This window comes from Stegodyphus dumicola, chromosome 1 (assembly GCF_044657685.1).
Source record: "Stegodyphus dumicola isolate Sdum_Otavi_A_Nest chromosome 1, ASM4465768v1".
In the NCBI taxonomy this organism is placed as follows: Eukaryota; Metazoa; Arthropoda; class Arachnida; order Araneae; family Eresidae; genus Stegodyphus; species Stegodyphus dumicola.
Window position 1 is genome coordinate 283,619,768 of NC_140768.1, and position 23,121 is coordinate 283,642,888.

Below are 23,121 nucleotides of genomic sequence, written 5' to 3' on the forward strand. Positions count from 1 at the left end.
GAGGTGAAAATGTCAAAAACTGAAGGACACACTGCTGGTAGGGAGGAGGAATACAGTAGCTGCTAGGAAATGATTGAAATATGAATATATAATTTATTTCACCAGCTGGACAATTTTTTAAATTTTAGTTTATTATTTTTGCATATATTGAAACCATATTCTCAATAAAATGCTATTTATACATTTTTTTTTTGTTTTTCCTATCATAATTTTCAGCTAAATTATTATTTATATTCGTAACAGCATTTTTAAAAATGAATATAAGATTTAAAGTAATGTAAAAAGACCTCAATATTTTACCAAAAAAAAAATAATTGGAATGCACATTGTAAGTGGTAAATGTTGGAGGATTTAGACTCTAGAATTTTAAATGCAATTTATATCGAAAAATAATAAGCATAATTTGATCCAAACACTAGACACTAATTTGCCTTTCCCCTTGATCTTCTTCTGTACGTTAAATGAAACCTTCAGAAAATTTTTTTGACTGTTTTCCTAGTCTTTTAAGGAATTTTCGGCGTCTCCTGTACGTTTCGCGTGGTGTGAGTGGTTAATATATTCAGCCAGTAAGTTGAAGATCTGTGGTTCCAATTTTAGACTAGTTCAGCTAATTTTTCAAGCTTCCTATTTCAAACGTATTTGCTACTATCACCACATTTTGCTTTCAAAATAATATGAATATTACTTTTAAGTAAATTACAATAATTTTTGGTTGTTCGAGTTGCAGTTAAGAACTCAAAAATATTGCAATCTGCCCAATTCCTAACTAAGATAACAACTAAGATAAATTGTTATCTTAGTTTGTAGTTACTGTTGTTTGACTTCTAAATTAAGATAACAATGTTGCACTCTTATAAATCTGATAATAAGTAAAATGCATGGTAAGGGGCTAACCAGTTCTGAATTTGGAGGGGGAAGGCATTGTATAAAATAGGCAATAAACGTGATTCGAAGAATAACAGAAAACGAATAACAGAATAAATAACAGGAAACTCGATTCGAATTCAAACTTAAAAAAAAAAAAAAAAAAAAAAAAAAAAAAAAAAAAAAAAATTCAGGATTATTTTACTTTTTAAACTAAATGTAATTAAATTTATTTTTTAATTTTATGTTTTCATGCATCGAAAGGTATAGAACTAATATCTTTAGGTATAGATTATAAGGTATTTCTCTGGCTTTTCCACCGTGCGTTCGTGGTGTAGTGGTTCTGCACGCTGTGCTGGTATTCCAGAGTTTCGTGGTTCGATTCCCGGGGAAGGCGTTTGCTAATTTTTCATCTCTCCGGGTTTTTCCAATTAATCCTAATGTCTCTACAACGTCCATCGAACTAATACCCACATGATTCTATTCTGAAAATAAGCATTGCCATGGGAGCATATTTTATGATTTTCATAGCATCTAATTTTTGTCTGCACTAAATATTTTGAGAGTATATGGATATTAAAAGTTTAGTAAAAAATATTGGAGGAAATTTTGAGAAGTTATAACTCTCAGAAATTATAAATTTATTTTTCAGTATCTATTAATTTCTGTTATTTCAAAACACGTAGAAGCTCGTACTTCTCTTTCGAAACCTGCCACCAAATTGGTATGAAATATAAAGTTGAATTTTGATTATTATTTTTTGCAAACAAAGGAATAATGAGTTACAATTACATTATTAATTGCGTATTCCTTTTATTTCATCTTTTATTTTATTACATAAAACTGGGTTTTATTATCATACTGGTTCGCTCTGATTTTTACTTCTATGAAAATATGAATTAGCACTACATTAGAATTTTAATTTTTTCAATATTTATAACCTACTTTAGTTTTATAACGTGTCCCATAAAAGTGAAAAATAGTAATTGGTAATATAGGAGCCATAAATCTGAATAGCAGTAAAAAATTTGCAGTAATTGGCTTCTACGTTGTTTTAGTAGCTCAAATGAAAACCTTCTTCTTCTTGATATGAAGTTGTAATATTCAGCAGTTATTACAGATTATTTAAGATTACTAGTAAGAAGTATTAAAAATCAAAGTAAAATTCTAAATATACTATTAGAAGATAATTTATTATTTATCCCAAAGGGGCGGTAACCCGGACTGGCTATTAGTCTCAAAACGGGATTTTTTGACGTTTCACTATAAACGGCGAATCACTTTTTAAATTGTTGCCACTGAATATTATCCCTCTGTATTATATTTAAAGAAATTAAATAATGAAGAATCTGCCTGAATGTATGTACGTTTCTCGCTACGTGAAAAAACGACGGTACCTAAATCAATCCAATTCTGAATAACGTAATCTTTCACCCGAGCATGGATGCCGAATTTGAAATCTAGAATTTGTTTTTATTACCTATTTCATATTTTGCAAAACTTTAACGAATTTCTGATTAACAAACACAACGATTTCAAAGAGAGCAATGGTACTGTTGTTGAATTGAATTTTATATGATTTAAATAAGAAGAACATGATACTTAATAAAGGTAGCACACAAAACGTTAAAAAAACGCCCCTTTGAGGGTAATATAAAATCAGGAAGCTTTCAGGTTTTATATTTTTGTAACTTTTATTATTCTTTTTATTTTTTGCTGTTAGTAATGTGAAAAACATAAATTACTCCATATTCCCTTCGTCATGCAACATTAGATGGAATTCCATGCAAATGGTATTAGAAATAGATCCGTTGCCGCTACAATCCGTGCTACATTTAAATTAAATATATTTATTAAAAAGATAACTATCCAGTAAATTTCGGTTTCTTGGCTTAATTACTATGCTTAATTTACTAATCATTCTTAAAATACTTACTGATACTTGACATATTTATGACATCATACATAACACACGTATTTGACTTAATTCTCATATTATATTGGTCATTAGTTCAGATTAGGGTTTGGTAAAGCTCGACGATTTGAAGCTCGGTTAAGCTCGAGCTCGAGCTTGATTGTTTTTTCGGGCTTTCGAGCATTTGAAGTTGATATACTTACATTATCAAAAGACTTATAATGAACTTATAATTAAAATAATATTTTTTTAGAAATTTAAAAGAAAATTTTTCTTTGCTTGTACATTTATTTATGTATTTATATTAATGAAAAGATATTTTAAAATTTTAATTTTCACATTATACAAACATTAATACATACAGGTATTTACAATTACAATTACATAGTTTCGTATCGAGAACAGAACAGACAAGCTCTCTTCATGGCTGCCCAGACGATTTCAACTGACGCCGAGAGCAGAATTGCCCCAAAAGATCAAAGAAATAAATGCTAGCGGCAAGAAGAACTTCAAATTCGTAACAATGTATTTAAGGAATCTGATAAAAAAAGAGAAAGATAAATGTTTTAAAAACTTGTTTATCAAATAAAATTCAAGATGCTAAAATGGTTGATGCTTATATCGTTTGCCTAATCTAAAAGCCACTTTTTATCTGTTTCTTATGTTGATTAATGTAACTGAAATCAAAATAAAATTTAATGCAACAAAGAGTTAGATAACCGAAAATTTTGCCAAATATAATTCCCTTCTCGCTTCCAAAATATTATTTTAACCGGCGAGAAATTAAACTAACTTTCCTAACGCTAAATATTGAAAATCATGAGGAGGAGTGGAAGGAGTTCTGAACCTCCTACGCAAGAGCAAGCAATGCGGCCAGCAGGCAACGAGGCAGATTTTTCGGTGCGCAAAAATGAAAGTTTAATTTTCGCCCCACTCCGGCAAAATGACAGTGAAGGTGCAGAAAGTGAATTCACCATTATGCTACGTTTCAACTGTAAACAAATATGTCTGTTATGGTAAACAAAAATTAGGCTTAGCAGCACTTAAACAACTTTTAAATTGTTATAATTCTACAACTATTGCATGCAGATTAACTAAAGGCATAAAAACCTTAACCGGAAGATCATTCAGTCATTTTTAAAGCAAAAACAATGCGGAATTTACCAACGAAAATTTAAAAAAAAAAAAAGAGCTCACTGAGCCGAATAACAGCTTGGATATATATATATATATGTATACTTTTAGTGAGGCCGATTGCAACCAAAAAAGGGAGGTGCCCAACTACCTATTATAGCAGTCCTATAGACAAAATTTCAACGTTCTGAGGCTACTCGTTTTTGAGTTGTGCGAGGTACATACATACGTACGTACGTACAGACGCCACGAAAAAAAATCTCCTCTGAATCCATTTTAAATCGATTTTATGATTCGTTTGGGGAAAAAGAGTCCTTTATTCTGTCTTTACGTATAGATATCAAGCGAAAAACCGTTAAATTGCATTCGCTATCGGTCAAAATGGATATTTTTGTTGAAATATGGAACCCAGAAATTTTCGTGATTATAATACTTCCTTTACTTCGTACAAGGAAGTAAAAAATGTATTTTCTTTCTCCTTCGCCCAAGTCGGACTTTGTGGTCACATAGGATCTACACTTGTTTGCTCTTAGTTCGCATTTCAGACTTTAAAACTAAGAGTAAAGCCATCGAACTTTAAGTGAAATCCTTGTTGATCAGTAGAAATTTGTGTCAAACCTGAAATACTCTTCCCGATTTATTCTAAAATTTAACAACTGTTTCTGTTTATATGTTATATAAATGATTTTTATAAATCGAAAATTTTTAAAATTGTTATATATTTTGCATCATTTGGTGACAAATGATAGGAAATGCGCCCCGGGCACCTCTTAGTTACACGTCTGTAGGATGTGTTTCGCAGTTTTCAACAAAGGAATGTGAAATGAAGTATGGGTCACTCCGTTTCTCTCTGATGCACGGAGAAACGTATTTCGAGTACCATTCGACTAAGCCCTACAATTTTCACCTCAAGAGCTACACTTCGACAGCGTTCACCATTATAACAACAATCTTTTGATAATGAAAGACAGAAATCCAATGAAACTCCAAATAGCAAAAATTTGTTTACATATTTGGGCTAATTATTACGGTGAACTGCATTTTTTCTCCCTTGTTCGAAGTAATGGAAGAACTGTAATTGCGATAAATTTCGGGTATCATATTTCAACGGGAATATCCATTCTGACCGTTCCCAAATCCATTTGGACGATTTTTTTGAGTAATGCTTGTACATACAGGCAGTATAAAGGACTTTTATTTTTTCAAAAGGATAATGAAATATGTTTAATATGGATTCAACAGAAATATTCCTGAAGTATGCTCGTAGTTTTTTCTGACGTCTGTACGTATCTATGTAGTATGTATGTATTAATGTATCTCTCTCGAATAACTCGAAAACGACTAGCCAGAGAAAGCTGAAATTTTCACAATGGGATTCTAATAACTTCTAGTTTTCCACCTCCCTTTTTTATTGCAATCTCCAGTGCTAAGCTTAAATGTACATGTATATATCTAAGAAGTTACACCCAACGAGGAGATAATGGAATGCGTGTTACTCCACGTTGCTACCAGCACCGTATCAGACGAGCAGTAGACGTGGACGAAAGCAAATGTGCTTTTTTACAGCGGGAGCCACCAGGCAGATGGCCCCACTGAAGATAGGCAGATAGGCTTATAGGAGTACTAAAAGAAGATAGTCTTCCGGGTGTTTAATAGTGTTCAGCCAGGATTTGAAGATTTTTTTTAGCTTTGGGCCAGAGATGATGGAGTATAGTGCGTGCAAGGACTGTATAAACTATCCTGTGAACTAACTGTGTATGGATTATCATATTTTTGTGGGGTTGCACAGCAATTTCGTGCCAAGTCCTGGCTAGCTATTTTTCATAGTAATCACAACAGCTTAGTTAATAAGCAGTTATTAAAGTAGAACAGTTTAAACTTTGTATTTTTCTCTCCGTTTACACCTCATGTGTATACGGAATACAACAGCTACACGTTTGTGGATCTGGAGTGATTGACGACAACACTTGACGAAGAATCAAAACACAATTTATTTGTCAGTATTCGCAGAAGCGTTCAAAGACACGTTTACAATCATCGAAAAACTATGATAAACAGGCTGAAACAATCAGCAACACATCCTTCCGGTTATCAGGCTATAACGGTGAAGACAGCTAAAATACGACTGAAAAAAAATATGACAAAACTTTAAATACAACTCCCAACTCGGCCGATCGCTCTTAGAGTTCAAAACATTCAAGATACTATTCACGGTAAAACTCACGATGTACTTCCCGATAAAGCTGACGATACACTGCTACTTCGCGTACAAGCTTTGTTTATATAGCTTTTTTTACTTCCCTTACGGAACATTCTGGGGAAAACCGGTACGAATTCGTTCTAGAATGTTCTCACTCCGTTTATGGAATCTCGCCAAGTCTGTCGCGAAACGTCGTCAAATGGGCGATTTTGCACCAAATGCAGTCTTGCCTTTTTTGCCATTTTCTGCCAACCCTAAACACGCTTTGAGGGAAAGGTATCTTACCGCAGCTGGCATTTAGTAACAATATATATATAATGCATTTTCTGGCCTTTTATATTTCAGGTACATTTCACATTTTACTTTCTTATTATATATCAATTTTTCAACTTGATATATAATAAGAATTCCAAGAAATAACTTGATATATAATATTTTATTTGTTTTTGAAAAGATAGCATTTTTATGTTTCTTATTTTCTCATTTTTATTTCGATTACGTTGAGTTCTATTTCATAATTCCAATTAAGATTACTACTTATTATTATGTTTCTTTTTATAAAAAAAAAGTAGTCTTGAATTAATATGCATAAAAGCGAAGGTGTCGGGGGACATTTACTCAAGTCTTTTGTAAATTTTACTATATAAATTGGCTTTTCACTCAAAATTTCTAAAGAATCTTATATTGGCAAAAATGCTTCATTCAGAATGAGTTCTTTGGTACTCTACTTTGGTTCTAAATCCCATCACTTCGCGGAACTACAATTTTGGCCTAACTTAATTTGCCAGTTTGGCATCATCATTCTGACTCGAGTAAAAGACGAAACACCTTCGCATTTATTAATTACTGTTCATTGAACGGGAGTTGGTTTGTTCCCTTTCAAAAATCACCTAATTTCCGATCAATAGCAATAATTACTTGTTTTTTTTATTTTTAATTTCTTTTTCAAAGTTTGAAATTTTGTTATTCATGATTTAAAATCAAGTCCTCTTAAAACTTTTTTTTTTTTTTTTTTTTTTCATGATTTACATTTAAGTTACTTTAAAACACAATTTTCGGAATTAAACTACATATGGGTTCCCTCATTTTCGATACATTCTACTAAACTCATATTAGGAGATAATATAATCAATATTTCCTTAGTAAATAAATTATATATATATAAACGTATATAACCATCCTCTTACCCGACTTAAAGTTCTTACCCGGCATTTATTTTCGCAATCTTGGATAGTAGTGATATACTTCCATTAACAGAGTTTTTAAATGACAAAAATATTCATGATTTGGCAATGTCAAATTTGCAAAAATTCATTTCCTACAAATAACAAAATATAACTTTTAATATCCCGATTTTTATACCTATATTTGGGAAAGCTTCATACTGTTTATGAAAAAATAAAATTAGAAGTTTGACTGATAAAAATTGACCTGAATAGTTAATTTTCAAATTTGCAATTTCTGATATCATTTTCAACTTGCCTTCTGTTTATTAAGTCAGAATAGTTCCAAGAAATAAGTTTAAGTGAAGTACAGCAAAAAAAAAAAAAAAAAAAAAAATATGTATAATTTAACGGGCTGTACAAGGATGCCATGTGGTATCCATATCAGATTTTCTTAAAAGTAAAGTGAATAAAATATGATTTTTTAATTGCTGTAGTAAGAATAATTGTCAACTGAAACTACACAGAAAATTTTCAGTTAAAAATCATTGCGAGAGTTCTACAATTAAGGGATATTATATTCTTTATGAGTAATTTGCCAGAAAGTTAATAAATTTCATGTACGAATTATTTTTATTAGAACAGAAAATTATCTGTGTGTTTAACTGAGGGTTGTTATTTTAGTTAGCATTTGAAGTTGTGACAAGTATCTTATACTTTACTAACAAATAATTTAAATACTATTCTATCTTCCTTTTGATTCTCCTGACACATATTCGCTCAGACTAGAAAATTATGCGAAAATAAAGAACACGCAGGAAACTCTACTGGAAAATTTGTGAAGTAATTCTTAGCGGTGTGCTGTTAAGTGAATATACTTTTAAAAGTAGTCTAAAACCCTCTTAACGTTATAGGCGTAAAATTCAGTAAAGAAGGGTGGCTTTCTTATTCTTTACACATGAAAATTTCTACCAGCTTTGAATGTATCCCATTTCGGGTTGGTTGTATTTTGGAAGAACAGGAATCAACGTGCAAAGTGAGAGAGTTGTTTTTTTAATTATAATCATGAAAGTACCATTTATTCATGACATTTTGAGGAACTTTAGTATTTCAGGGCGCAACCCGTAACTCTCGAGGATTAAATATTGGAATTGTCAAGAATAATTCGGTTACGTAATCCTTAATTGAATTTCTCATAACTATCTTTTTTCTACTGCAACAGTAAATATATACTTAAGTATTAAGATTAACAGTAGCGAAAATGAAGCCGTATAAGGACATATATGGACACCGTATATAATAGCAAGCAATTGCAAAAGCTAAAACGTAATCAATTCTCAATTATAAACTCTATTTTTATCTGTTCTGTGCTAAAAATATAATTTACATTGCGAAGAAAAAAAAAATAACAATAATAAAAAAATTTGAAAGATTTCAGATTTTAAATGAAGTCCAAAGTTTTTTAACGTTTTGTGTGTTACCTTTATTTATTAAATATCATGTTTGCACTTAAACCATAAAATTCAGTTCAATAGCAATGTCGCAAAATAATTTTAAAATGAGCCTATCTTTAGAATTTCCGATACACAGTTCCGCGCGCTGAAGATTAAAAGGTTCCCTTCACCGTAGAGTGTTGCCATTGCTCGCTTTTAAATCGTTGAGTTTGTTACTCAAAAATTCGTTAAAGTTTTACACAATATGAAATCGATAATAAAACAAATTCCAAATTTCAAATTTGGTTTTCTCCATGCCCATATTCATAGGAGGATTACATCATTCAAAATTCGATGGCTCTAGGTACCGCTGTTTTATCACAATGCGAGAAATATGCGTACATTTATGCAGATTTTACATTATTTAATTTCTTCAAATATAATGCAGGACTCTAACATTTGGTGGCAACAGTTTGAAAAGTGAAACGCACATTTAAAGTGATTCAACGCAAAATCGCAAAAGGGAAACAAGTTCTTCAAGGACAAAGCCCCTTTGGACTAAAAAAGGGGGCAGACAGTTCTATATTGCCCGTTCTACTGGGCCGATTGACGAAATTCAAATTACGTTTTTCATGTCTCGAAAGCGCGATATAGGATATATATTAGATTTACATACAGCGTTATTCTAACATAGGTATTTTGACACAAAATCGGACTTTTTCTGAAATAACATATCATTTTCTTTCCATGTTTCGGTTCTACGACTCAAATTATGCCTAGAAATAAAATTTTATAAAATGTGGTGCAAAATTTACAGAGAAATTCAAAAATTTATCTTGGCGCAATTTTTTTTTTCAGTTTGCGCCAAGAATAATTCACTTGGCGAGCGTCTTAATATATAGCAACCTATTTCTTGTCCTTTCTATTATGCCGGAGCGGAAAAACGGCACCTCGTTCCTACTTTTTTACATTGTACATGAACGGAAAAAAAGTCACATCGTTCCTACTTTCAAATAATTTTAACAAAATGTCTAAGCACATTTGACGTTTTATCGCTTTCATCAAATATGCCAAATTTCAAAACGCGCCAATATATAGATTCACCTATATCTTCGGACATTTTGAATAAAAAACTAATTTTTTGCAGGTATGCTTAGAAACACATCTACATTAAAATGATGGTAAAAATTTCATAGATTATAATTCAAAATGTTTTTCGAAAAATTTATAAAAAATATTAAAAAATACAAATTTTAAACATAAATCATAAAAAATGGGTGAATTTATTTGGAAAGAACCTGAATTTCGAAATGCGTAAGGAGGAATCAAATAAGTTTAATAAAAAAAAGAGAGATTAATAAATATATACCAAACTCAATTAACATCGAGGAGCTAAAATTTTGAGAGCTAATTTTTTAAAAACGACTCGACTGAGTCGTAGAATTGAAATATGGAAAAAAATTGGCATGTTGTTTGGGAAATAGTCAGATTTTGTGTCAAAATATCCATATTAGCACAATGCTATGTATAAATCTAATACATAGCCTCAGTTCCGCTTTCGAGACGTGAAAAGCGCAAGTTGAATTTCGTCAATCGGCCCAATAGATCGGGAGATATCGAACTGTTCTCTTTTTTTTTTCCCCCGCAGTGTACATTGCATTATCGCCAAAAAAAAAAAAAAAAAAAAAAAAAAACTGGCTCACTTCAGCTCAGCAGGTGACTAATGAGTTTCTTTTTGCTACAGGACAACGGATTTTCTGTAGCCAGACACGGCGGCATACCTGTTGGTGTGTCCCATTGCTCAGAGAGTACCCTACAGCCCTTTTGCAATGGCGTTGGGAACTTTACCCTTGGTCTACATACGGCTGCACTGTCCTCAGACGAGAATTTCTGTCTGTCACAGGATTGTAGACTGTAAATGATCTGGCGTAAGAGTGGTATTGCTTATCTTACAGAAAATATCCAGAAAGGTGCCGATATCCGAGATGCAGTATCATAGTATGGGACGGTATTATGATCAGTGGCTGCAGGCCCGTACATGTGGCTCATTGATGAAGTTCTGCTGCCTGACGTTTGCTTTTCCATGGTGGTTTCGGGAAAACTCATGGACGACAATGCGCCATCGAACATTCGCTGTTCAGGATTGTCTAGACAGCGAGAATATTCAACGCTTCGTATAGCCAACACGTTCTCTAGATCTAAACTCCGTTGAAAATATTTGGCATGCTCTGGAAAGGCGATATGCTGGTCTAAAATATTCTCCAATTCTTGATGAGCAAGGATATCCTCATCAGTGCACCCTCATCAGAAGGGTGGGATCAATTGCCTCAATAGCTACTGCATAATTTTATGTTAAGCATGAGATGGCGTGTGGACATTTCCCTAGCACTTCACGTATATCCCTAGTGACACCTTTTTTTAAGGTGCCTTCTATCGTTCATATGCATATTCTCATTTTTTCGAACTCGGTATCAAAAGAATATTTTTTAAATTTTGGATATTTCAAAACCTTTTGCATTTTCCTGAACTTTAGGACATGAATGATCCGAACATTAGAATTAAACTGTTTGGACATTAAAACAATGCAATGAATTACATTGTTCGGCCATTAGAATATCCTTTATTCTAATGTCCGAACAATATGGGAATAACATTTTACTCTGTTTAGCCCGCATCCCCGCTTAATGTTATGCTATATAGGAATTTGAAATCCGTCCCTACTTTATTATTGATAAAATATTCAAACGTAAATGTGGGGTGCTCATTGTATACTAACTTCAAGAAACATTTTAAACCACCGATGATTAGAGTTAACTTTAAACTATTTACATGCACCTTTTAAAATACATTAGTTTAATTTAAATCTAAAAAAGGTAATTAATTGATTATAGATCACAGTAAAAATTAGTAAATTTTCTGTTTTCATGCTGTTGGTAATTTTAAGTTGTTCACTATAACTAACATCAACTATAATCACCTGGGGATCTATAGTAAAAATGCTAATGTAACCTAGGCAGATGGCCTTTATTTGCTTCACTTAAACTAAAAAACTCAATTGAAGCTTCTTTATTACTTCTTTTCAGTTAAAAATTCTTAATTTTCTGGCTCTTAAGAAATTCTCGTCAAGATTTATTGTTTCTGTTATTTCTGAAACAGGCCTTGACAGAATTACACAAAAATGAAACAGGAGAAATTATTTATAAATAACTATAATTAATTAATTATGTCGCCTAGTCGGTATAGCGGTCAGGGAAGCTGACTGCGATGCCGAAGGGCCTGGGTTCGAATCCTGAAGAAGGCATGGTTGTAACTGTCCGTCCCTTCATAGGAAAGGTGAAGGTGGCCCACCTATTAGCTGCCTCCATAATAAAGAGACCACCACATCTGGTCTTGTATAGATTAATGGACTGAGTTACATTTGTAATTGTTCATAATCTGCCATTGGAAAAAATTCAAGATTTATTAAACCTTTATTCTGAAATTCTAGGCGTATGTTAACGTAAAACAGTAATAAGGAAAACAATGTACAGCTGTATCAAATTACATAATTTTATTACAATATTTCAAAATCTTGCAACATATGAGAATAATCCAATGTTTCTAGAGAAACAAATCTAACTTTTTTACAGTTCTAAATATGTAACTTAAAAATTTTCACAAATTAAGAAATGTTGAAATCTATGAACTAGGTAAAAATGTGTAATAAATCTAAGTAAATCAAAGTATTATATATTTTCTTGATTTTACTCAAATGTAGGCACAGTAAATTTTTATTCGCAGAAGAATATGCCATAAAGCGTAAAAACAGTACGGACTTTCTAGGGGAAAAAAAATCTTCCAAAAATTCCAGACGCTTCTAAATTTGTTATTTCTTGTTTTAAAATAGTAGATTCTCTTGAGATTATTCCGTCTGATAAATCTGAAATTAAACACAAAATTAGTGTTAATGCAGTTTATATTTACATACATACATAAGATAAAGAGTACAGAAGCAAAATTTTAACTTCAGTTTGAAATAATTCCTTAGTTTTAATTTTTCCTTCGTTTTAATTTAATTATTTACCTTTCCATCCTAAAAATAAAAATAATAACTTTATATAATAAATCGCTCTAAACTGCATCCTTTCACAATTAATATATATCTTATGATTCTTACATAACACTTTTGACGGAGATACCTACTACATACCAATAACAGCTTCAAATTTCAAATCGAAACTTAATAGTAACCATTAAAAATAAAGTTAAATTAAAACTAAATCAATGTGAGCCAGGATTTCATCTTCAAAATATCATATCTGCTCTCCGCTTCTCTGACTAACTAGATTGCCCTTGTTGCTTTCATACTTACTGCAACATGAGAATGTAAAATTCGTTTGGAGAGATATAGAAATGCTGGTTTAAACGCATTATTAAAATTTAAAATAGATTGATGTCTAAAAGGGTAAAAACAAAAAAGCGGAAAATTAGCATAACCCAGAAATGTTTCTTTGCGTTAAAAATTGAAGAAAGTAAGATCGAAGTAGCCAAATTTTGAAAATTCAATAAGTGATTTTATCTGAATCATGCCAGATGATGGGATTTAACAGGTTGCTTCCAGCAGAGCCCGCGACGTTTGAAAGTAAACCTAGCTCTTAATGTAAATCGTTTCTTAATGTAACCATTGAAAGCCAATTACAAAGCGAAGCAACTGCGTCTTGAAGAGACAAATAAGTGGACGTCTAAAATGTCACAATCGCTGTGAATAGTCACTTCAAGTGCCTGCAAGTTATGTCACTGCGTATTGATGTTTATCCAGCCTTAGAGCATTAACAAGAAGAGCCATATCTCACAGGCGGCTACATACAGGCCCACTACATCCAAGACGATTAAGGATTTGCGTCCCACTCACTACCACGTTTTTGATGAGACCTACTTAAAATGATCTCGAGATCACCTTCATTAAACTTCATTTCAATGCAGTGTTTTTGTGGATGAATCATAGTTTGTTCTATTGATATTTCCGATATTTACTGGTCTGTGTAATGCTTGGAACCTATTATCACACCATTAACATCCTTGTAATGCATGCATACAAACAGTAGTGGTTCAGAAGTATAGGCAGGGATAATTAAAGGCGGTCTCATTGATCTTCACAAAATCTTCCTTCACGGTTATAATTGCAACGTAGAAGAGAAACCATGTTCTTGTTTAATATTTACAAAATGGCCAGCTGCGGTAAGATAGCTTCCCTGCAAAACGGAATTAGGATTTCAAGAAAGTGGCAAGGAAAGGCAGGTTTGCCAGATTTGGCACGAAATCACTCATTTGGTGACAAAAATTATCGATGTGCCCTAGACGGAGTGAGAACATTCTAGAACGAATTCTTGCCGGTTTTCACGAGAATGCTTTCAAAGGCAGGTCAAAAGCTATATATACCTTACCTGTACGCGAAGTTCCTGTACGCGAGTTCAGTAGTAATGTCTTGAGTTCCGAGAACAATGGACCGAGTCGGAAGCTGTACTATAGTGCTTTGTGGTGAAGCTGTTTTCACCGTAATAGCCTGATTGCTGTGTTTCTGATAGTTTCAGCGTGATTGTTGTAGCTTTGCAATGACTGTAACGCGTATTTTGAAATTTCTTGTGTAATACCAACGAACAAATTGTGTTTTGATTCTTTATCAAGTGTTGTCATCATTCACTCCAAATCCACGGGTTCGTGGAATGCAACAATATATTCATTTCTTGCGACACTGATCTTGGTGCCGCTCTAATCGGCAAGTGAGTTTCGAGGGCTGGTATTGTCAACCAGGTCTTAGAATCGAAAAACAATGCTTCGTGTGGAATGACCATTAAGGTCGCCCGACTTGGTGCCCATAAAACATATATCAAGTATGGTTGGAAGACGTTTAATGTTTTTCATAATTCTTTCCTGAATTATTGCTAGTTCAGAATACGTCTGCAAGTGAATGCAGATGCCCAAATTTTAACAGAATATATCTTTCTAATACTACAAATTATAATAAATTAGAAATATATCAGCATTAAATATTTTTATTTCCAAATAATACACACAGTTGAAAGTGAAAAACATACCTTGTTTTGTTCTAGATTATTTTCATGTTTTTCCTACTTAAGAAATTACTTGGGGTTTACAACCACTGAAATAAAACAAATGTATTGCATTAAATACCACATACAAGAAAGACCAAAATAAATTAGGAATAAACAAATAAAAAACAAAACAAATAGCATTAGTCTAAGGAAAGGAAACAAACAAATAAAAAAAATTAGAAAATCTTGCATTTAATTAACATTGCTATTTTGTTGGTGCAATAAGAAATCTTTAAAACGATATGAAACTCGTCGAGCAAGACATTTTAACATGCGTAAAAGTTTTGACTGTTGTTATATCTCAAACAAACTAACAAATAATTGCTTACTACTAATTTAGTTAATTCTGTAGCTAAATACTATTCAGTAGTATATTTTAAAAATCTTTTACTTGAAAAAACTTTCAATAAAAAAGACAAAGTATTTCTTTAAAGCATTATTGCGCTATCATCTCAAATTATACGTTTTTTCACTACAGCTGAAATGATAACTAAATCATTGAATAGAAATGTGTATAATATGACGGGAAAACTTTCTCTTTCAAAGATATAGCAAAACTGAATTAATTTAAAACCAAATAAGCAATGTATAGAACAGAAAAGTCTTACTGCAGAGAGAGGGGTATTTAGATGTCTTCTTATATTTTTTAGTGCAATCAGCGCCACAACAGGAGCCTGCAGGACAATAAGAACATGTTCTTCCGGCGTTGTACATTTCCTCTTCATCCCAGTTGCCTCTGAGAGATGCCACAGAAGATTAATTTGACAAATAGAATAATCTAATTCCAAATATTTAAAAAAATTCTTTGAACTTGTGACTTTTCACTATAATGTTTTGAGATTTTATACATATTTGCATTTGTTTCTATATAATTCGCGTTTTATATACTTTTATATTGTTATAGAATTGTTTCCATGTACTTATTTATTTAGCGCCTTTTTATTGGAATTTTATTATTTATTTATTTATTTATTGGCATATGTGACTTAAATTTGAATTTGTGCCTGCGCAATATATTTGTATGTGAATACGTCATGTATTATGCTGTATATTTTTCAAATTTTGAATTAAATGTGTTAGACGAGCAAGCCTCACCGTACCGGTCCTTTGAGGTAGGCTTTGTCACCAAGTTCGCGACATTGTCTATATTTTTCCAATAGTCGATATCTTGGAAGTTTTCAAAAAGAAAAAGCACATTTGAAAGCATTAGAAGTGGTTTTCTTTTGAGTTTTTAGAAGTGCTCATCTTCCTCCTCGGCTAAATCTATAAACAGGAAGCTGTCAGCAGACGTCGGCTCAAGCAAACTCGATAAAGAAGTTCGTAGAAGGGGTGTCCGCGGTTTAACGCTAACCCGGCTTAATGTTTGACGATTTTCAAATCCATGAGATGTGCGAATACTTGGAGAGAAAAATATCATAGAAGTCCAACGGAAAAAAGTCATTAAACACGGTAAACCATTTAGATGAATCCGAACGGATACTCCTACGGCAGCAGCCGAGGCGAAGGTAAGTGCGCAGAAAATAAACCATTGTACAAGCAATTATTGTGACACTGTGTAAAGAGAAATGCCTAATATTGCCCTAAATTGCGAGAGTCCTATCAACTTCATGCATAAGTGGATGTAGGCTATATATAATTATGTTTATAAAAATACATGCTATAAATACATGACATACAAATTATTTACATAGTATTTACAAAAATATATACATGCAGCCAAGGGCGTACCTGACCAGACGTCATTCAGTCATTTTGTTCGTCTTTGAATGGTGCAATTACCTCGAGCTTTTCGCTCAGGGGTTGTTGCTTTACACTTTCCTACGTGAATGTCATATATTATGAATACACGCATATTTTTAGTTCTCTTACAGTTCACCAGGAGGCAGATGTAAGAGTGTACTAAATAGCAGATGATAGGCACATGCTTCTTTTTAAGTAAAATAACTGAATTTCAACATATTATAAGAAAACTGAGAATGAGAGGGATGTCCAGAGACAGTTTGGAATAACGGAAGAATTCTATATTCCGCAACAGACATGAGTAACAGCTACAAGATTACTTTACAAGATTGAGAAGGAACGAACATGTGGTATGAAGAAGAAAGGATGCTAAAACAAGAGAACAACAAGCGTATGAAATGTGGAGACGGGCTTTTATAGACTTTCAGCGTGCGTCATAAAATCCATAGACAAGGGATGACATGAGACTATCCGCTTTTGTCAACTTGTTCTGTAACGCTGTAGACGATGGATTGTCTGTCTGACTTATCGCCTATCTCATTAACCCCTTAGACCAATATACATATGTATCCAATGTACCTATGTATGAAACTTTTTATTAATTGTATACTGAAGCATATATATGCACACGCCCTTGTTTGGCCACGTCAATACCACATATTCTCCATTAATATATTTCCGATGCAGCCCTTTTAGGAAGTCGCCAGGGTTGTGTTGTTCTAAATAGGTGCGGGTACCGGACGACACCCGATTTGTCATATTAAGCCGTCCGGGTGTCCGGGCCCTGCATTCACCTGTCTGACTTATCTCAGGTGTCTGACAGTAGTATCTGCCAAGCCCACGAAATTCATCGTGGCAAGGAGTGCGAGATTGCACCTGTCGTTGGCAAGAGTCTTGAGCACCATACAGGTGACAGGAGGACTTCAGTCAACCTTGCCCAGTACAGGGATCGAACTCCGGATCTGCAGTGCATCTGCGCGATGCGCTAGCCACTGCGCCACCGGGTCCACGATGGACTGTTCTACTGGTTATCATTTGCAGTTTCCATAGCTTTAAGGTATGTAACATCAAAAAAGCTTCCATTTACTGCTATTAGCATTCTTGATATGAACATTCAAGAAATGTTCACATTAAAACTTTTTGTTGACAGTTAATTTCTTGCAGTAGCAAAAGTTTGAATCATAAAAAATTCATTGTGTGTGATGTCCACGGAGGAAACAGCTAGCTCACTAAATAGGTATGTTTATCTCATCAACATAGGCAATTATAGTCGCTCTAGTGAGGTTCTAGATTGAGAAGTGGCAATTATAACACCATTTCTTAATCTGTTTTATTTCATTATATTTCAGGAAAAGTTAACTGGTTAGTAAAAAAATACATTTTATTTTAAATTTAAAAAGGAACAAAGACACCGTTATGTTTAGCTAAAATTTAAATATAAAAACAATGGAATATTTGCTCTTAATTTTAAGGTTTTTCAGTAGTTTTTGTTTATTATTTATTACTTAAATGAATTTTTATTTTTTCTTCTATTTGTAGAAAATTCATTACCTTCACTTTTATCCTAAATCTTATTTAAGTGAACGTATAGACGAGATTCTCTCGCGATTTCTAATATTTTTACTTACACAATAAATTTCTATATCAACACAATTCTGAATAACAGTAAATAAAGACTTTTAATCTCGGTTATATATTCTAGTTATTTTGGGTTAAAGTAATATAAAAATTAAATGAATATTGAAAAGGCAAGGAGGAAGAGTTTAACTATTTATTTTGGGAAAATAAAATGCAATTATTTATTTTAATGATATGTATACATCAAAGTCAATTTCCCCTTTTCCCGCTAGTTTTTTTTTTTTTTTTTTTTTTTCATATAAAAGGAAGCATTAATATTTAAGAATTAAATTTTGTATACAAAAGCGTATAAGAAGAAATATTTTGTAATCTCCCTATAGATATTTTTCAAATTATACTTTTATGTTTCATTCTCATTTTAAACAACTGAGTTTACTTTTGTGAAAAAATAATTTTCTTACGCTGGTCCATAGTTACAAACAAGATAACTTCTGTACCACTCTGGTTCTTTGTACACGACAAATCCGCAGCCAAGCTTCCATGTCGTAGCCCAGACAATCTAAAAATTGAAAGAGTTTTCTTTTAACTTAAATTTTTGAGCTTTAAAAACAAATAGTTTTCCTCCTGGTTAAAATAATAGTAACGCTTATTATTTTTCACTATTTAAAATGAAAAAAAGAATTTTTTTTCAGGAATTTAGTGATTAGTATCAGCTATTGAATCTATCCGTAATTTATGTTAAAAAATTTAATTCTTTCACAAAGTATCTATAAAATACGTCTAGAGACAAATCAAATCAAATATATGATGAGTTATCATTTATAAATCAAATATATCATGGGTTATCATTTATAAATCAAACATATCGTGGGTTATCATTTATAAATCAAATATATCTTGGGTTATCTCTATCTCTACATATAATAAAAGAAAGAGTCTGTGTGTCTTCCGTTCGTGCTGCGCGTAAGCTAATAAACCCAGGGCAATGAAATTTGGTATATATGTGCATCTAGACAAGAGCCAGTGCACCTCGAAGCAATTTTTTCAAAATTCGAAACAGATTTTTTTTATTTTTATCTTTTCGATTTTATCGCATCATTTTGAATAGTTTCATTCTTTTAGAAATGTGATTTTGTCAACAGTTTTTCATTCAATTGTATACTGGACTGCTGTTGAAAATCAGCACTGTTGCCACTTGGAAAAATGACGGCGATAATTCTGTGCAGTTTTTAAATTTAATGTTTCTCTGGGAGACTGGACTTTGTTGAGAGAAGGCAACGGGAAGTTGGTTAATTTACTTATTAAGATAATTAATATATGTATTAAGGGACATTGGTTATTTCATTGTAATTTTGTTATATGTTATATTTGTTACATTTTTTTTAATTTGTGTTTTTGCGATTGTGCGTTGAATCACTATAAATGTCCGTTTCACTTTTCAGACTGTTGCCATTAAATGTTAGAGTCCTGCATTATATTTGAAGAAATTAAATAATGAAAAATCTGCATAAATGTACATATATTTCTCGCATTGTGATAAAACAGCGGTACCTAGAGCCATCGAATTTGAATGACGTAATCCTACTGCGAATGTGAGCATGTGGAAGCCCAAATTTGAAATGTGGAATTTGTTTTATTATCAATTTCATATTTTGTAAAACTTTAACAAATGTTTTTTTTAACTTGAATTTTTGACTAAACGAATTTTTGATTTAAGAAACTTTTGATTTTTGATTTTTTGATTATTTTGTAGAACTTTAACGAATTTTTGATTAACATGGACACGCCAAGGATTTCAAAGCGAGCAATGGCAACGTTATACAGAAAAACCATTTTTATCTCCAGCGCGGGAGTCTATCTGTATCGGAAATTCTAAAAATATGCTTATTTTAAAACCATTTTGCGATATTGCTGTTGAACTGAATTTTATGGTTTAAATACGAAGAACGTGATATTTAATAAACACGTGTAGCACACAAAATGTTAAAAAAAAAACGCCCCTTTGGATGTAATTTAAAATCTGAAACATTTCAGTTAAATCAAATACATCATGCGTTATGTATAAGGGTTTAATAAACCAAAACGTATTTTATCGCGATGAAAATTATTTTGCGGAAATTTAAAGAATATTTAAAAATACCTTTCTTTTTTAAAACAAAAGATGTAAAATGAATCCGCGAATTCCAATTTTTTAATTTCTTACTTGTATTATAATCATTAAAGCTATTTTCCATCAGAATTTCTAAAAACTATACTCTGAAAAGTAATCCTGTTGTCAACTCCAATTTAGAAGATTTCTGAGTTTCTTGAATACAAGCAAATGTCATTTCGTTAAGTTTCGTAAAGTTTCCCCACTTTGGCAGTCAAAGCCAGTAAGTGATTTCGAAACCTTTGAATTCTAAAACCAGTCTGTTCAATTTTTTAATCAAGTTCTTAATCTGTGCCATTTTTTAAAAATAAATACGTATCTATGCTATAAATAAGGGTTTTTATCCTGTTGGATGAAGCACTGCGGATCATGATATCTCTACCTAGCATATAACTGCTAATAGCCTGTTTTCATTAACACAACAGGTCAATTAAAATTTGCTTTATGCTAAATGAGTTCCCTGCAATTGAATGAACTTCCAAAAATGGAAGCATAAAAAGTTTTAACAAACAATGGAAAAAATAGTGCAGTTATTTTCGAATGCTGATAATATTCCAGAAGAACATATCTGAAATTGGGAGTTTTAGATTACAAGATAGACACTATGAAATTGTTTAATACATTTTTAATAATTCCTTTATTATAGCGGCCCCCCAACTTTGAATCACTAATCAACTGAGATATCTTGTCGAAATCTCGTCGCGTGTTTTTAATACATGTTACGCTATACGTTACATCTTGTATAATTAGCGGTTAAATTCTGAAGGTCGCTATGATAAGGAAGTACCCTTTTTATTAGTGAATTTCAGTACTATTCATTTTTATTATAGAGGCACCTTTTAGGCGGTCAACGTTACCTCCAACAGGGGACAACCGTTAAGGTGACAAACAACAATGCACACTGCGAAAAAAAGGGGGGGGACAGTTCTATATCGCTCGTTCTACTGGGCTGATTGACAAAATTCAAATTGCGTTTTTCATAGCTCGAAAGCGCGACTTAGGATATATATTAGATTTATATATAGCATTGTTCTAACATAAGTATTTTGACAAAAACAATGGACCTTTTTCTGAAATAACATGCCAATGTTTTCCTATATTCCGATTCTACGACTCAAATTATGCCTAGATATTAAATTGTGCAAAGTTTGGTACGAAATTTACGGAGAAATTCGAAAATTTATCTTGGCACAATTTTGTTCAGTTTGCGCCAAGAATAATTCACTTGGCCAACTTCTTAATATATGGCAACCAATTTTCCTTTCCCTTCCATTATGCTGGAGCGAAAAAAAAAAAAAAAAAGCACCTCTTTCCTTCCTTTTCACATTTTGCATGGGCGGGAAAAAAGACACATCGTTCCTACTTTCAAATAATTTTAACAAAGTGTCTAAACCACGCTTGATGTTTATCGCTTTGAACAAATATGCCAAATTTCAAAACGTGCTAATATATAAATTCACCTATATCTTCCAGGGATAAATAGAAGGGCTAGGTCATTTCTTTGTTCGACTCCTCGCCGACGCGAGCCTCATGGAGAGGATGAATTGGAAGTAATCTGACGTGTCTGTGTTGCACCTGCTCTGATTTCGCGCGTTTAAAACTGTACTTTCATTCACTTGCGAAACTATTTTCTGGAGGTCGCATATCCCAAATTAATTTTAATCATACATATTTGTTTTCTAATAATGCAAATATTTAATAATTTGTATATATATATAGTTTTAGTCAGCTTACCTTTCCTTCATATTTAAAGTATCCTTTATGTAATATGGCTTCTTGTGCTGTAGCAACATGCCGTAACGCTTATAGAAATACGAAAGGAAGAGATATTGTATTTCATGCTTTCCCAAAGGACAATTTGCTTTTGACGAAAGAATGGATACATGAATGTCGAAGACAGGATTCTATTAATGTGAAAAACGCAAGAATTTATGGCGAACATTTTCTGTGCAGTGATTATGAAGATGACATAAGAAATCGCTTGCTTGGATTGCCGCAAAAGAAACTGTTGAAATGCAATACTGTGCCGAAAGTAAATTTATCGTATGCAATAAACGAAACAACACCAAGAAATCGGAGACATTTGAAAAGAAAAGTAATGCAGAGTGGTTTTGAAAAAATACATGAATTAATATCAAAGAAAATTTATTTTGAAGCTGAGAATGAAATTGAAGCTGACAATAATAAATCAAATGTCAATGATTTTGAAATAAATTCACAAGTGACAATGTCCTAAGTGACAATATCCCTGAATGCCCTAAGTGTAAAGATAAACAAGAATGTATTGATAATTTGAAGAACAAAATAATATCCTTAGAAAATTGTAATAAAATATTGAAAAATAGAGAAAAGAAAAATTTTAGAATGTTTGCTCAGCGACAAAGAAGGTGGACGACATCTAGAAAGAAATTTGCATCGGAAATTTAGAAATTAAAATCCCAAACAGCGAAATTTAGGAAAAAATAGCACGGATCGGAGAATTAGGAAAAACGGTCTAAAGCATATTTTTACAAAGACGCAGATTAACGCATTGCTAGAAAAGAAGGAAAAAATCAGGTGGACTATTGGAGATATTTCACGTTGCATTGTCATAAGAGCTCTGTCATCTATAAGGAACGTTTTTGGTAAGAAAAAATAGGAATTCCTTTACCTAGCACTAACATATTAAGGAGATGGTGCGCTAAATTTTCATGTAGTTCAAGAATTCAGAGTGATGTTCTTCCTGTAATGAAGGAACGATGCGAATATTTAAACTCTGTAGAAAAAATATGCGTTCTCGGTTTCGACGAAATGCATATAGATTCTAAACTTAGCTATGACTCTAAACTGGACCAAATTCTCGGTCCTTTTCAA

General features: G+C 32.4%; 1 protein-coding gene across 1 annotated transcript in view; it reads right to left on the reverse strand.

Annotated features, from left to right (window-relative positions):
• Positions 1-12,244: 12,244 nt before the first annotated feature.
• Positions 12,245-23,121, reverse strand: part of LOC118198000 (venom allergen 5-like) — a 28,393-nt gene continuing 17,516 nt past the window's right edge. The window contains exons 5-8 of the mRNA XM_035369584.2: positions 18,581-18,678; positions 15,410-15,537; positions 14,784-14,848; positions 12,245-12,628 (exon numbers count right to left, since the gene is read on the reverse strand). Coding sequence (XP_035225475.1) covers positions 14,829-14,848; positions 15,410-15,537; positions 18,581-18,678 — 246 coding nt within the window. The 3' untranslated portion in view covers positions 12,245-12,628; positions 14,784-14,828. The remainder of the gene's footprint in view (positions 12,629-14,783; positions 14,849-15,409; positions 15,538-18,580; positions 18,679-23,121) is intronic.